This window comes from Merops nubicus, unplaced genomic scaffold (assembly GCF_000691845.1).
Source record: "Merops nubicus isolate BGI_N331 unplaced genomic scaffold, ASM69184v1 scaffold51064, whole genome shotgun sequence".
In the NCBI taxonomy this organism is placed as follows: domain Eukaryota; kingdom Metazoa; phylum Chordata; class Aves; order Coraciiformes; family Meropidae; genus Merops; species Merops nubicus.
In genome coordinates, this window is record NW_008605868.1 from 2444 (window position 1) to 17923 (window position 15480).

The window sequence follows — 15480 nt, forward strand, 5'->3', positions numbered from 1 at the left end:
CTGTAGGGAGGAAAGCAATTTATGACCGAGGCCACTATGAACAAATGAGCTAGCAGAGAAACTGTCCTTGGGGTGGGAAGGGAGAACAGACTGGAGGAAAGACTACTAAGGCTACATCTCTTTCTCTTCATCTGCATCACTTGTGAGTAACTGCAGCTGAGGCTCTGTTTTCCACACAGTACACATTTCAAGGTTTCTTTTTCTTTAGAATAGCTTTAAAGGAATTCAGTTTGTGTTCTTAAGACTGCTCCACTGTACAAATCAAGCTGAGAAAGTTTACTTTAAAAATGCACCCCTTCTCTGCATTGAAGCAGTGAGGTAGACACATCTTAAAAGAACAGAGAAAGCTGAAAGATCTCAAGCTACTTGCTAAGAGGACTCCTTTTTCCTCTGGAATCACTCAGCTACAGTATTCTGCCTGATTTTGGAATTTCCAAGCTCTGGCTCCATCTTCAGGACATGATATTAGTGATTATCTCTGTCACTGAACTCCTCCAGATTCTTTCTGAAATTGGGCTCTTCTCTGCTGGGAAAGGTGCATGAACTGGTGATTGTAGCAAGTGGTACTTTACTGCTATTCTGAGCAATGTTCTCTTTTACTTGCTGTTTTGGCTGTAAGAATTAGAAGCTCTTCTATCACCTCTCCTCACTGAAGCAGCAGTAAATGATTTTCAAAGCCTAGATTACAATATCCTGCTTGATATTAGCTTTGGTAATCATTTGGGCTGTTTAATTACTTTGTAATTAAAACCCTGATAACACGGGGTCTAGCATATCTCCAGCCACACTGTGGCAGTGCTGGAGCAAGACTGACTTGACTTTTCCCCTCTCCTCCAGCTCTTATTAATGGCCTCTCCACAATACCTGCACACCAGAAAAAAAGGGTGTATCTCTGCCAGCTTCTGATAAGAATTGAGAAAGGAAAAAACCTTGGTAAGTACTTTCATTCCTTTTTTTTCACTTGTTTAAATAGATTTGTGTGAATATTAGCTATGTTGTCAGTCTTTCAGCTGGCAGCAGGTCCTTAAGATTCTTGCTCACCACTATGTATCCTGTTTGGTTGTACTCACAACTTGCTGATCTTGCTTCCATGCTCAAGTTTCTGGATTTCAATTCAATTTCTGGTCTTACCTGTTTTGCTGCAAGTTTCCACTGCTTGATAAAACTCATTGAACTCAAAAGCAGTCTTGCCAGCATGAGCATAGAAGGAAAAGGTATATTCTACCCTACAAGTTCCACAAAGGTTTGTTTTCTATTAAAATGTCTTATGTTGCTTGTCAGGTAGTAACACTCTTCTTCATTTAGTTGACTTGAAAATCAAATTCTAATATTTAAAATAGTTAATCATATACAAATTATGATATTTTTGTGATAACACCCTAAAACTATGTTATTGTATGTAACACTTGGGAGTATGACTTCACTGTGAATTTTTATCTGTCAGTGCAGAGAATGACCTGTGTGGTGAGGAAGATTTCAAGTGTTTAGTGGGTTTAACATCAGAGGTAGCAGCACAGTGTACACAGAAAATGATGATATTGTATGGCAGGTTTCCTTTTTCCAGTTATGAGAATATCTGATCTGTGCTGAACCTTGGGACAGTAAGCTGCTTCACATGTCAGGACTGAGTTAAACACTCACTTGCTACAATATTGAAGTGAACTTAGTATGAACTTGTGTCACATTACATGGTTGAAACAATTAGAGAAACACAGAAGTTTTGGGAGGTTTTTAATGTGTGTATATATATACATAACAGTGTTTAAATTTTCAATGTTTGGCTTTTATTGTAGTGGGTATCAATTTTTTTTCAGTATTGCTTAAATTGTTTACCTTCTGTCTGAAAAATACTTACTGTAAGGAAAGAGAAGGTGTTGAGCGAGGTTGTGCTGTGATGTCCTATGAAATGAAGGAATAAGTGAGGCTGTAGTTGAGGGAACATGTTGAGCTAAGCTGGCAGTGCCATGGGGGAACACCCCAGCCTTGTGCACCTGCCAGCTCCCACTCCATCCCTTATGCTGGCCTGCTCACCTGGGCAGGTGTGCAGTGGCCAGGTACAGAGCATTGAGGGGCTGCCATAGGGTGTTAAAGGTATGAAAAGAGAAGTTACTTCAGGTCTCAAACACTGCTGGAGAGAGACTAAACATTATTTAAGGAAAAAGGAATTGCAACGTGTTACCTTCTTTTGTATAAACAATGTAATATCTTTAGCTTTAAGTTTTTTAATACCTTTTTTTTTCTTTTTCTTCCCTTCTTCCTGCTCTCCCATCTCTCCCCCACCTCCCAAGAATGCCATTTTGAAAACGATCAAAGAATTTCACCTTTGGAATCTGCTCTGTCTTCCTGGACTTTACTTGAAAGGGAAGAAAGTAAACTGGAAAAACTTCACGAAGAGATTCGTCGCCTTATTCAAATCCAGGTCTGTGACTTGCTCAGAATGCCCCAGGATGGCCCCTGTTCAGCCTGCTGAAACGAGGCTCTGTCTGCAGGCTGAGCTGAATTTTCTATTTGTTGGGTTTTCAAGTACAGAGTAAATCTGTACAGGGGCTTTATCCTACCCAAATTGGTTCCTGTTTGTCCCAGTTCAAAATAATTTCAAAAGCTGCCCATCAAAAAGAATAATTATATATCAATTGAGAGAGCATTTTCAGAACACTTGAGGCTGTGGTCTGGTGGATAGGGAAATGTTGGTTTGACTTGGGGAACCTAGAGGTCCCTTCCAACCATAGTGATTCTGTGATTCTATCTTGAGCTTTAAAACAGGTTATGAATAGCTTGCCTTTTTTTTTTTTCTTAAAATAATTCTTTGTATTAGAAATCTTTTTATTTCAAAGAGAAACGTGAGAAACATGACAACTACTGGGACTATGAAAGTCTTTCAAGGAAGGATGAAAGCAATACTTAGTAGAACAGTATGGGATATTTTGCATCAACAAGAATCCTTTTAAATGCCTAATGGAGAGGTTTTAGGCCTTTAGTATTAATTCAGAATTAACTGTTCTAATTGGATAAGTATTGGTAACCTTTAACTATGTCATCCTGGGAGTTCAGAAGTCTCACCATGCTGTGAAAGTGTGACCTCTTGTTTTTTCTGAAGCTGTGGTGAAGTCTGTCAGCATGTGCTGTGGTTGCATTTGTTGTAGGTGGTAGCAGTCCATATGGAACAGGGCTATTTCAGGGAGGCTGCTGAGGCCCTCGAGAGGCTCTTCACAGGCTCGGACTCAGAGAAGGTACTCGCTTCATGAACCTGCATTAAGCTCTCTCATTTCCAAAGCAGAAGAGAGGAATGGGTTTCCAGAGCTAGCAAAAGCTACATAGCTTCATCCTAATTACTGCCTGTGTAGCTGTACACCAGGGGCACTTAAAAACATAAAATGAGATTTGTGGCTAGGGGACTGATAGAAATAATGGGTGATTTGGGCAAGTAAAATGCTTCGAGCAGCAGTAGTATAGAGTGCATATTATTACACCTCCACCTGCAAAGATAACACGTGTGTCAGGCTACCCCTTTTTTGATGTTGACTACATCATTCAGAAAGATGCAAGTTTGAGTGCTCTTTAAAATAATAGCTAATACACACACCTAAATTTGCTGGCATGAAGGAAAGCGTGAAAGAGGCTCTACAGGCACAAGGAAAAAAGCAAAACTCCTACCTCCATCTTCTCTGGTATATTAGGACATGTTCTATGTAAATAGCAGTATGTTTATAACTTTCCAGGTATGCACATCATTCAGAAGCTTCAGATGTTCAGAAAGTGTAGGCTGTTGTAATAGTATTTAAATTCATCAGTAAGAATGCAGCCTGTACACTGCAGTTAATTCTTGGCTCTCTTGGTCTCTGTAAGATGCAGAGTGGTTGGTAGGTAAAACGTGAACTTGGGAATGTCAGTATCATTGTGTCCTCAGTGCTGCTGTTCTCAATAGTCCATTCCCTGAGCACTGCAGCCCATTTCAGTGGCAGTTTTTACTGAAGAGTGTTTAATTTATAAGAGGCCTTCTCTGGCTGTGTTTACTTCACTGGCAACCCTGTGTTCAGTGTTACTCATAAAGGGGAGCACAATGAGGATCTCTGGGAAGTTACACTTGCCTGTTTACTGAGCCCATAAAGAAACCAGTGTTATTATTAATTAGTATTAAAACTGGTGTTATGCCTGGTTAACTTCAGAGCCCTCTCAGACTGGAGCATGGAACTGTGGAGGCCTGTTCAGAACACCCTGTTACCCTGATGCTCAGCTCCCTGCATGTCACACCTAGCACAGATGCCAGGTTCATTGCAGAATGTTTTCCTGTTGTGTAAAACTGTGCCTTTTTTTAGCCTTTAAGGGTGAAGCTGGCAACTATAGTTAAAGGCAAGGATCCATATGTTCCTCTTCTCCAAAGCTTCAGTTACAATCTTTTGGTAAATAAAGTCAAGGCTTACATTGAACTTTTCATGAAAGAAAATCAAACCAACTTCTTAACACAGGTATGTCAAAAATGTTTTCAAAACTTAATTCCAAATAAGTACCTCGTAAGATTAAGTAGATTTATACTTTTAAGGGGATTGTTTAGACAATATTAAGTTACTGTATTAGATAAAAAGAGAATTTTGTCTTCCTTTGGATTTTTTTTTTTAAAAGTTGAATATACGTTAAAGAGAAATCAAGAGCAAGGCTCCTAAAATCTTCCATGATTTTTTTTTCATAATTCTTGATAAGAAAAAATAGGAAAATAATATAATTTAAATGAGTTCTGTCATTAGTGTATGTTTGAGAGAAACAGTTCTGATCTGAGACTTATTAAAAGATAATGTAACTATATTTTTAAGGTTTATTTTGTGACTTCTTGTACTCAAATGAAAAGATCAAGACCTGTTAATTTGGCTAAAAGCTTTGGGGATGTCAGGGGAGTTAAGAGATAGAAAACTATTATTGCTGTTTGCCTGTAAATAAAAAGAAAAACTTCTTGCTAACCATCTTACTCAAAAGTGATTTAAAACTGGCAAGAACAACATTCCTCCTGCAGTTCATATTCAGGAGGATTGTAAAGAATGTCTCTTATGCTTACTTCCTGTAAAAGAATATTGAATTACTCAATTACAAAAGCACAAACATCTAAAGGTAGTAAGAAGCAAATTTTAAATAAACAAACCTGAAGTTCCTCTGGGGTTTCTGTTTTATTGCTGGTAAGAGAGAGTAGAGCACTTATTAAATGCATTCAAAGTCTAGTACAAGAAGTACCTTTTGAAGGCTTCACTCAGCTGTCAGTTTAAAGGCTGTGTCTTTGAGCCGAAGAGGAGCTGGAGGTTTGGGGATGTCAGGGAAGGCCTGGAACTCCATAGTGGCATACCTGGGCCCTCAGTGTTGCACCCCCACTGCCTGCACATCCCTCCTACTGTCTGTACCAAGGCTGCACAGCTTACTTGTGAAATCTTGTCTTTGGACTGAATTACTCTTGCACATGGAGGAGACACCTCTGTGGCCAGTTCTCACTTCTGCTGTGCAATACATGTAACTGCTTCTCAGCAGTGTGCCCTGCATCCTCTACAGAAAAACACTCCTGTCCTTAATTATTAATCTCTTCTTTCTTCTAGTGTCATACGGAGAAGTAGAAACATAGAGTAGTTTGGGTTGGAAGGACCTTTAAAGGTCATCTGCTGCAACCTCCCTGCAGTAAGCATGGACATCTTCAGCTAGTCCAGGTTGCTCAGGGTCCCAGCCAGCCAGATCTTGAAAGTTTAATTCATTTCTCTTTCAAAAGAATTGCTTTTAGAGACAAGTACAACTTGAAAGCCAGTGTTTACTTCTGAAACACAATAGAGTCAATTGATTTTTTTTTTTAAAACTAAACCCTTTCTACCTATCTATCTGTATGGAAAAGTGTTCTCTCCCTCACACACGTTCTGCTGCCATCAACCGCTGTTAAAGAGCCAGTATTTTGAAAACTTACAGCTGGGAGATGTAGTAGTTTGGGTAGCTGTGAAATTTCTGATGGTGAGAAACCTTCTACTGTGATTAGAAGTATTCTTTGACCAGATTGCCTTCCAGTATTTTCATGCAAGTATTTGTTGTGTTTTTGTGTCCATATAAATATCACTTGCAGCTATGACAAATTTATCTTGAGTTATTAGCTGATAAAGATCTTGATGGATTTCAACTTAACACACTAAAGATATTTTGAAACCACTTATTTTAATGGTAGTACCTATGATGGGTCTGAAGTAAGCACTCTTAGTCCTAATAGGCAGTACAGTTATTAATCTTACTAATCAGTTAATAGTGTAAACTATTTAGGTACAAGCTGGCTCTAATTTTAAGGTGTCGGTTCTGTTTTTCACAGGCAGCCACAGAAAAGGTAGAATCTGAAGGACTGGGAGCAACAGCATTGCAAAACACAGCTGTGAATGTCAATGACTGTGACAAAAGGAATTTGGAAACAAAGCAAAGGTTTGTATTAAGCATTATACTGCTGAGGAACATACTTGGACAATAAACTGAAATGTAGAACTAAGGAAGGACTTTAAATTCCATACTGCTGTGCAGGAGAAAGTGAACGACAAGCACATCCTCTGTTTTTGTGTTTTGGCTTTTCTGTGGTTGTTAACTTCTGGCATTTACATCAGAGAGCTTTGCAGTAAGTTTAAGTACTTGTTGAAGATGCACATTTTTCAGCTTTAGCAGCTGTCCATCTTGTATAACAATAATACCATAGAAATACTTTATTTTGAAAAATACAATATTCTGCATTTATCACCACTTCTTTTCATGGAGAATAAATAGTCTTTAGTTGGGATGGAGCTTGTAGTTCTCCAATTTTATACTTGGCATTATTTAATTAAGGACATTGACTGATGGAGACAGTACATAGGAAGACAAGTCAAAAGATTTTTATTTTTAGAAGGGCACCTCCTGCCACAATTACATCTGAGAAATATGATGAAAGTCTTGATCAAAAAAATCTATGGAAACAATTCCTAGATTGTGAAGAAGGTATGGAAAAACAGATGTGCAAAATGCCTCACGTCTTCAGCCTTCAACATACAAATGTATCATGTCTTGTGTGTCTCTTCTCCAGGTATAGGGAAGCATAAGAGTTAATGGATTGAAGCAGTTAGTGTTTGTATGCCACTGTTTCTGTAGAGAAGTCCTGGAATTTTCTTTCATTTAAATATTGTTGAATCACATAAATGGCAAGCTGCTGCCTAGGAAACTAATGAGGGGCAGGGGGAGCTTTTTTAAAAGATCAATGAAGGAGCAAGAGGATATTACAACTCAGTCACCTGGAGACATAAAAAACCCTGCAGTAAGGTGAAAATTATTTTTTGTTGTTGCTCTTGGTGACAGACATCTCGTCAAGTTCTGTGTATCTTTACTTCAGTTCTGTGTTCCTTGCAGGCCTCATTCAGGATGGAAAACCAGAGTGGGCAGTGCTCTTCAGAGTGAGTATTAGCTTTTTACACTTTCAAAGCACTCATGTCAAATGCTTTCTCCCTTCCCCTGCACCTCTCCCACAGTAAATGAGTTTGTGAGTTGATAGCTGCTGTCCAGTGTGACTGGATTCATATAAAAATGGCTGTGGTAAAAGAGCCCTCCCAGCAGCTGTGTGGTTTGTGCACAAACCCAGGTTTGGTGACTGACATGTCAGGAAGCTGTGACATGGCTTAAGGTTCTCTGGCAGCTCATTTTGTGCAGTCATTCGCCACTCTCTGGTTCATTTTGTTTGCTGTACTGGGATTTACAGGAGTCTGTGCAAAACAAAGCTGACAGAGGAATGCTGGAACTTAGCTCTGAATTCTGGCCTAGGTATCTCGAGGGGATGGAACCACAGAGCTTGGCTGACTGAAGAAACAAGTCAGCTACTGTGGGGGCCACACTGTTAGAATGTTCCAGCATCATCCTCATATTACTTTTTTAAAACTTACAATGTGGATTATATAATATTTATAAGTAGCTTCTGAAAACCATTAGCATTCTCTTACCACAAAGGGATGACATTATAGCTTCTGCCTGTGGCTGTATTGTGCTTGGAGGGAAAAACTCTCAAGATGCTTTGGATGCTTGCCACGGATAGAACCTGACCCATGTCCTTGTGGTGAGGATGGAAGCTATACACAAAGTATCATAGTTCTGATGTATTCCCTGTGTAAAAGGAGAGCAGCACGATAGCAAAAATGTTTCTTTTTCCAAAGTGAAATGTTTCATTATTCTATACCAATTTTTACCTAATTGTTTAAAACGGTTTTTCTGTGAGCTCTGCTGAACAGAAAACACAGTGACCTTTTGTGAACAGACTATTTTTTGAGTCCTTGAAACTAAGGTGAGGTTCATGTACGTGCATATGTAAAAGTGTAGTCACAAGTAAACAGACACTGATGTTTTCCCAGTCTGGCAAAGCATACTAAAATAGTGTACATTTTGTCTCCTGTAAACAGCAGAATCCAAAACTGCTGCCTTTAATGTTGATGATTCATTGGGTTACATATATATATATTGACTGTCTTCTAGGTCTGGACAGCTTGCAAAATGTGGAAAAGAATGGAGAGGCTTTGGTGTGTGGCCGAAGACGACAGGTTTGTACCCATCCTCTGTTCTAAATGGAGATAAAGTGAATCTACACTACATAGACATTTTCTTCTCAGCTTTGTCTCTGTCTCCAGAATGTCTGAGTTTAAATTCTCTACATTACTCAAGCTGTGCTACAGCTCCTGAAAGTTCTTCTTAAGTTCTATTTTTAAAAAAAAAGAACCTCTTTTGTTCAGTCTCAAGTACCATTGCTAATGCTTATGAGCCTTCAATTTGTGCAATTATGCTGTTACTACTAAAGCTTAGTCTGAGTCTTTTTAAAATGGAGGGGGAAATCTTTACACTGTTTGGATTAAAGAATTCAGGATGTCAGTGGCAATGCCCATGAGAGTTTTGAGCAAACATCAAAGATTTTTTTGTTTACCCACCTGAAAGGTTAAAGATTTAGCAGTTTTATAATTCAATACTGTTTGTATGAGGTGAAATTATGTATTTACTTGGGAAACTATTCTAGTTTTTATAAATCAGATAATAGGGTCTTTTTGTAATGCTACAGTTCAACCAGTCCTTTTCATTCTCTTCATGGCTAAGCCTTCTTTATTGAATTACTTCAACAAAATTCTGCTATGTTCACTAAAGCCAGAATCTCCTGTTGGGGGAAAGTACAGAATTGCAAGCCTTAATGGAAGGTAACTTGATTTGATGTTGGAGTGAACTCTTACAAACTGATTTTTGCACATAGCCAATTTTCCTCCTCATGATAAAATTATAAACACTTCTGAATGAAACTGATATTAAATAAATGTATTGCCATTGTTGAATCCCTCTTGAGAGTAACTCTTAGGAAGCAATATGGAGTCTTCCTGTTCAGATAACAGTGCAGGCTGTCAACATACATCCATTTTGGTGTGAGCTGTTTCATTTTTCTGGTCTTCATTTTGACATTTTTCAAATGCTAGAGAAGGACAAACCTGCTGGTGTTTGTTCACATTGCCCTTGAGGAGAATTGTACTTGTTCCTAGTTCTTCAAGCATTTTTAGTATAGTTGAAGTGCTAGTTTAATTTTCAGTTACATGCTCTCCTCAAATTGGTTGAGGTCTGGATGAGAATTGATCTATCCTTGAAGGTTAAGGTCCCTGCTACATATAAACAGTTTTTCACTTTCTCACAAATCTCAGGAATAGTTAAAACACTGTGAGGCTCCTTAAAAGCTGCCAATGTAACCAGTGCCCTAAAACAAAAAATCCACTCTTCCTGAATTTGCTTGTTTCCAAGTCTAGGGCTTGTGCACACATCTTACTAGAAAATAAATAGGTGTCGTGCTTAATTCTGTCATAGTTGAACCTTAGTTGAAATGTAAAGACTAAATCTGTAGAAAACTACATCTGATAGTAGTGATCTCATTGAGAATTTTGTAAAAAATTGGGATAAATTCAGATTCAGAACTGGTTCTTTCAGCACTTAGAAGAGTAGGCATTTGCTGTCTGTCATAATCCTTACCAGTGAGACCCCTCATAAATATTGTGTAAAAATCAAGTATATTGTCCTTTTAAACAGTAAATCTGTTCATCAGCTTAATAATTTGGGTTATAAAATTGTCTGTGTGCATGAAAGAATGCAGTGGACGTCAGAGCTGTTGACTTCTAGAGCTTCCTTTTCCACGTCGTCCCTCTTTCAATGTTGGCATTGTTTGCTCCTGTTTTGTAAATGGCATTTCACTGCAATGGTTCAGTGCCCATTTTCAGCCTTTCATTGCTCTCTTTTCTCTTAACTGCAGCCACCAATCTGCAGTGCTTACTGAAAGCAAGTGTGCTTTATTTTCTCCTTCCTAAATTAGGGAATGTGCCACAGAATTTGGGGAGCTGTACTCAACTTTCTATCTGGTATGTGTGTGGCGAGTACTGTGAGTTGTCTAAAATCTGACTGACAGTTTGCTTAAAGAATGTGGCTGAAAATATGGGTTTTCAGAATTTAGTCAGACTTGTATAGAAAACAAATTCCATATATTTCAACTTGGAGGAAAAAAAGATCAGAGCCAAGTACGAGAAAGCACAACCAAAGGAAGACAGGCTCTACCAGAGCAGAGCTGACTGAGGAACGACGAGATATGTGCGTGCATGTGTCTCTGCAGTCTGGCAAACTCAGGCTTGCTCTGCCAGCGTTCTGAGCTGCCCAGGTGTCACATGCCAGCTTGCTGTGTGCCCCCCGGGTGGTGTTAGCTCAGGCACAGTGCTGCAGTGTGGCCAGTCCCTCATCTCCGCCGGCCTTGGGCAGAGGGGCAGTTCCTTAGTGGACAGGTCAGTCTCTGGCTCACCTGTAAGGCAGGCTCCTCACTGATATGTTAAACTGAGGAAATGTGCTTTTTGGAAAAGCAAAGCAAGCAAGAACAACCCTTTGAACAGCAGATGTAATTCATCTTTACAACGAGTAACAAGGGTTGTGATTGTCTGTTGCTGGAAGTATCTGAATTATCTGGTGCTGTAGGTCAAGCATGACTATGTTACTTGAATAAAGATTTTATTTAGGGAGGTTTTCTTGCATTTTCTGAAATGATGTGAACTAGATGGTTTCAGTGGAATCTTGGCCTTTTAACAGTCACAAAAACCACCATTCACTCCTAATGTTGCCAAGTTCTGTGGAAGGGGAAGTGTTGGAAAAAGGAAGTATTTCTGATGAAGGATGTGTACTACTTGATGGAAATTTTAGGTTTCTAACTGTTTTAAAACACAGCTGAACTACCACCACTCTTAATGCTTTCTCTGCCCAGTGAGGTTTCCCAGTGACCACGGTTTCCTGAAGAGGTGCTGATGGCTGTGTTAAGCTGGGCTACACCCAGCTCTCAGATGTGAAGTCTGATCTTCACATACCTTAGCTTGCACTTTTATGTACCTGCCAAGTTTTGGCTTGCTGCAGAATAACCAGACTACAATTTCAGTGGGGCTGAATGTTACCTAAGCTGCTTCCCTCTCAGAGGAACCCCTCACCATTCACCTGAGTGCTGCTGCCACTTCTAGCAGCTTAAATTCCAGGGAAGGGGGAGCCATGCAGGGTAGCACTTGGAATTCTCCCGTGACCCATCCCCAGTTCCTCAGTTGCCCTTGCTCTGAAGGGGAGACTCTTTTAAGGCTCCCAGGTGGGGTTTCTCTGAGTGTCCTTGGAGACGTGGGTCTGGTACCAGGGGGGTGGTGCTGACTCGCCCTGGATTGTCCTGCCCAGCCACCCCTTGCATGTTTGTGTAATGACAGCAGCCATGAGATCTGCATTTCTACTGGCAGGGTTAAGTGGTATGTTTCTTCCCCTGGAATTCACAGATTTCCTCTGTACTACTCAGTTCTACTAACTGGCTACCAATTTTAAATTTTTGTAGGTTGATGCAGCTTTGTGCCTCACCCTTTGCAACTGCATTTCCTTTTCCTACCCCATTTTTCACAGTGTTGAAAGTTCCAGGTGTAAAGTTCTCATTTTCCCTACCGCTTTATAGCCAACATCATTTATCCATTTATCATTGGAAGTGATCTGTGACTTGGAGGACATATTCTGTACAACCTTTCTTCTCATCCCCCAAACTACAAATTGCAGGCCTTCAGCTTCAGCCATTTGCACATCCTATTGCTCTTCTGATATTCTCTAACATCTTCCTTATGTTGTTTGGTTCGGGTTTTTTTTCCCCCCAGTTCAGTGACTGATATATGCTGGTCATGTACCAGTATGATTAGTTGGGTATTAAGCAAGCAAGGATTTGAAGACCTTTGCAGAAAATCAGATTCTAGCAGAATAAGTTGTTTTAAAATAATTTCATATGAAAGTTGCTAATTGCTATTCCAGAGTGAAGAAATAACTGTATGCATAACCTATATTAAAAATGCAGTAGTTAAAAATGGGCATGATAGGATATATAAGATCTGTAAACTTGTTACATGTATGTATTTTTCTATGAAGCCACTATAAAATAGTTGTTTCTCCATCATGCTTTACTGTAAAGGTAAGTTTTTAAAAATCAAGTATTTGATTTTTGAAAAATGCATTTTTCTTTCACCCTGCCCCTTTTAAATTGTTTGTATTGAGATGTTTGTGTTGAGGAGCAACTGGTACACTGGATAACTTCATGGGAAGGGATTGCTTATAGATGTGTAACTGCAACTAATTTTTTTTTCCTTTTGTGAGAGAAATGTCACCCCCTAAAGGTTAAAAAGCCTGTAGGTTGTGACAGTCAGACTTTAGTAGTGGGCTCAACAAACGGCCAGGAGCAAGTGCCTGGCTGTTACCTGAGATATTGCTGTTCTCACTTTCAAATGCAATATGTATCAGTTTGCTTATGTCAGCATTTTAAACACTGGGGTTTTTTTTCTGAGCACACTGCACTGCCTGTGTTGGTAAATGGTGTCTTCATTTGCAGTCTCCCCATTCATGTGTCACCAAACGCTTCCTCGTGCCGTTAGCTGATGAAGTCCAGTTTGGAGAGCACGTGTTGAGCGAAGAAAAACTTTGTCCTTTGCCCTCCCCTCCCTTCTAATGCCTTTCTCTGATCATGTATCTGGTGTTTTCTCTTCTTCCCCCAGCGATGGACCTACAAAGAAGACTTGGAGCTGAGATCAGGAGTAAGGGAGTTTGGAGTGGGTAACTGGGCTAAGATTCTGGTCCACGGTGACTTCAACAACCGAACCGGTGTCATGCTGAAAGACCGGTGGAGAACACTGTGCAGGATTGAACAGGGCTGATCTGGACTGCAGGAACCAACTCTTCATGAACTTTCTCTGCATAAGGACCTCGTCTAGCTTTTCAGAGTAATACCCTACTGTAGTATGAGTGTTCAGCGGTGTTGCTGTCCTGCAGTATGAGGAGCGATAGGTATGAACGGTTCATGTCAGCTCAGCTGTGTGGGCAACGATGGCTTAAACGTAAAGCCTGGCCTTCTGCCCCTGCCCAGGGGGTCTAACTCTGCCCTAGCCTCTGACAATGCCTGCAGTGGCTTGAGGAAGGCCAGGCACGTACACAGGGGCATGGAAGGACTGGCAGTGTGTAGCTGCATAGTGGCTAATAGCCAAGTGTTCTGTTCTTAAAGGGTTGTGTTTCTAGTCAGACTGAGCTTGATACCATTTTCCTTCCTGCTGTCCTAACCCATTCTAATGTGGTTTTGTTTCACTGTGGTCATACCTGTTATCTGTCAGGAGGTTATTCCAAAAAAATGTCTGTATTGGTATTGTCCATCCTAGGAACTGATTCCTTTTTTTTTTATTTGAAAAATGTGATACTCCATGTAATTTTGTATTTATAACTGGTAAAGGGGTTGGGGTTTTATTTTTTTAAAGAATTGAGCTTTGATTCAAGGTGGAAGGTTATTTTGAACTTGTGTATATGGGCATAGTGACACTAGCCTGACCAAAGAGATGGAAAACACATGCAAAGCAACAGTGTGATACTAGCTTTTAACATCTCTTGACTACCTTGAGGAGGTGCAGTATGCAGCCTCTTCAGTGCTGTAACAGTAATTCCAGGTAAGTAACAGGTAGCAAAATAGGATTTGAGCTACCTGCATAGCAGTCTTGCCAGTTCTCTCATACTAGAGGTTCCCATGTTGACCCTTGTCCAGGAGCAGTTCTAGCCAGTCAGAAGTAGTTGGTTTTAACGTTAGCCAAGGCGTTAGCCACACAGCCTTCCTTAGGCTGCTCTGCCATGATCTTCACACTGCAGTGGTGCCACCAAGGCCTGAGCCTGGCTGGTCAGACAGCTCTGTGGAGGAACACTACCAATCCACTGGTGATTTAAACACGCCCAGGTGATACTGGGAAGGAACAAGGGATCTAAACTGAAGCCCAGTTCTAGCTCTCAAACTTTAGTTTTTATTCACCCTTGCTATTTAATGAAGACAGCATCTATTCTCAGACTTGGGAATGTTTGGCTGGCTCACTGCTGCATAGCAGCAGTGCCTGTAGACAGAACTGTGGCTAGTAAGGAACAGGAACTTGAGGAAAGGCAGCTACTACATTTAGAAACATTAGCTCTTTAATGACAAACAGGAAACATGGAAATGTGCTTCTAGTGCTCTAATACAGAGATCAGTCCTAGCGTTTTGTATTAAGGCAGAGAGAGTTTCCCAAAATGCTGCTTCTGAAGTTTGGGCTCCTTTAAAGTTTGTTTAGGCTCCAGAAAATGCAGTAGAAGGATGCAGGTTTCTTGGCATTGTATAAATTTTCTTAATATTTTGTTGTTGTTGTTTTAAAGGTCCTTTAAACTTTTATGTAAAAATAAAGCTGTGCACCAGGGGACATGAACAGTGCTCCAGCTGCCGGATCTTCTTCCACGTTCCTTGACACTGAGAGTTCCCAACTGCTTCCCAGTGTAAGATTTTACCTCTGAAACGTGACAGGAAATGAGAAATTAAACCACAGAAAACGGTACATATTATGTTACTAGGTTATGTTTTATAACATGTCAGAAGATTAGGTTTATTAACTAATACAAAACCCTAATTAGCCCATCTAGCTCTTAAAGTGCTCCGTGGAGCAGGCACTGCATCCCCAAGCACAGCACGCAGGACGGTGGGTGAGCAGCTCTGTGCACAGGTGTTTAGTGTGCATATGTATAAATGTCCATCAAACAAAAACCTGTTCCAAAGTTTAAACGTCTGCTTTCAAAATTACTAGTCTAGGAACCAAGTCTATAGCCTTGAAAGGAGTACAGATCACCACTGTTAAACCTGGAATCTGATTTGGACTAGGGGAGAAAACACCATTTTTAAGTAAAGCTGCCCATAACTGCAGAAAGTTCTCTTGCACTAGGGAAGGTGCACGGTCCCTGCAGAACAGGAAATAAATCCTGCAAAGCACTGAGCTCTTACCCTGAAATTACTTCCCAATTTATCTAGCTTTTAGAAGCCATTTCGGTGAGAACTGAAAGGGGAAATCTTCGCCGTGCCAGTGCTGTGTCAGTCTTTAGGTGTGCAGTTTTTACCGGGACCTCTCGATCCCGGCCCCGCCG

At 40.3% G+C, this 15480-nt stretch overlaps 1 protein-coding gene across 1 annotated transcript; it reads left to right on the forward strand.

Annotated features, from left to right (window-relative positions):
- Positions 1–837: 837 nt before the first annotated feature.
- TERF1 (telomeric repeat binding factor (NIMA-interacting) 1) lies at positions 838–13220 on the forward strand (the record flags this gene model as incomplete). The annotated part of the gene is made up of 8 exons (XM_008939448.1): positions 838–933; positions 2289–2419; positions 3144–3230; positions 4317–4466; positions 6320–6426; positions 7375–7418; positions 8485–8549; positions 13062–13220. Coding segments are annotated over 8 exons (839 nt in total), but the record flags the coding sequence as incomplete, so codon positions are not given.
- Positions 13221–15480: the final 2260 nt, after the last annotated feature.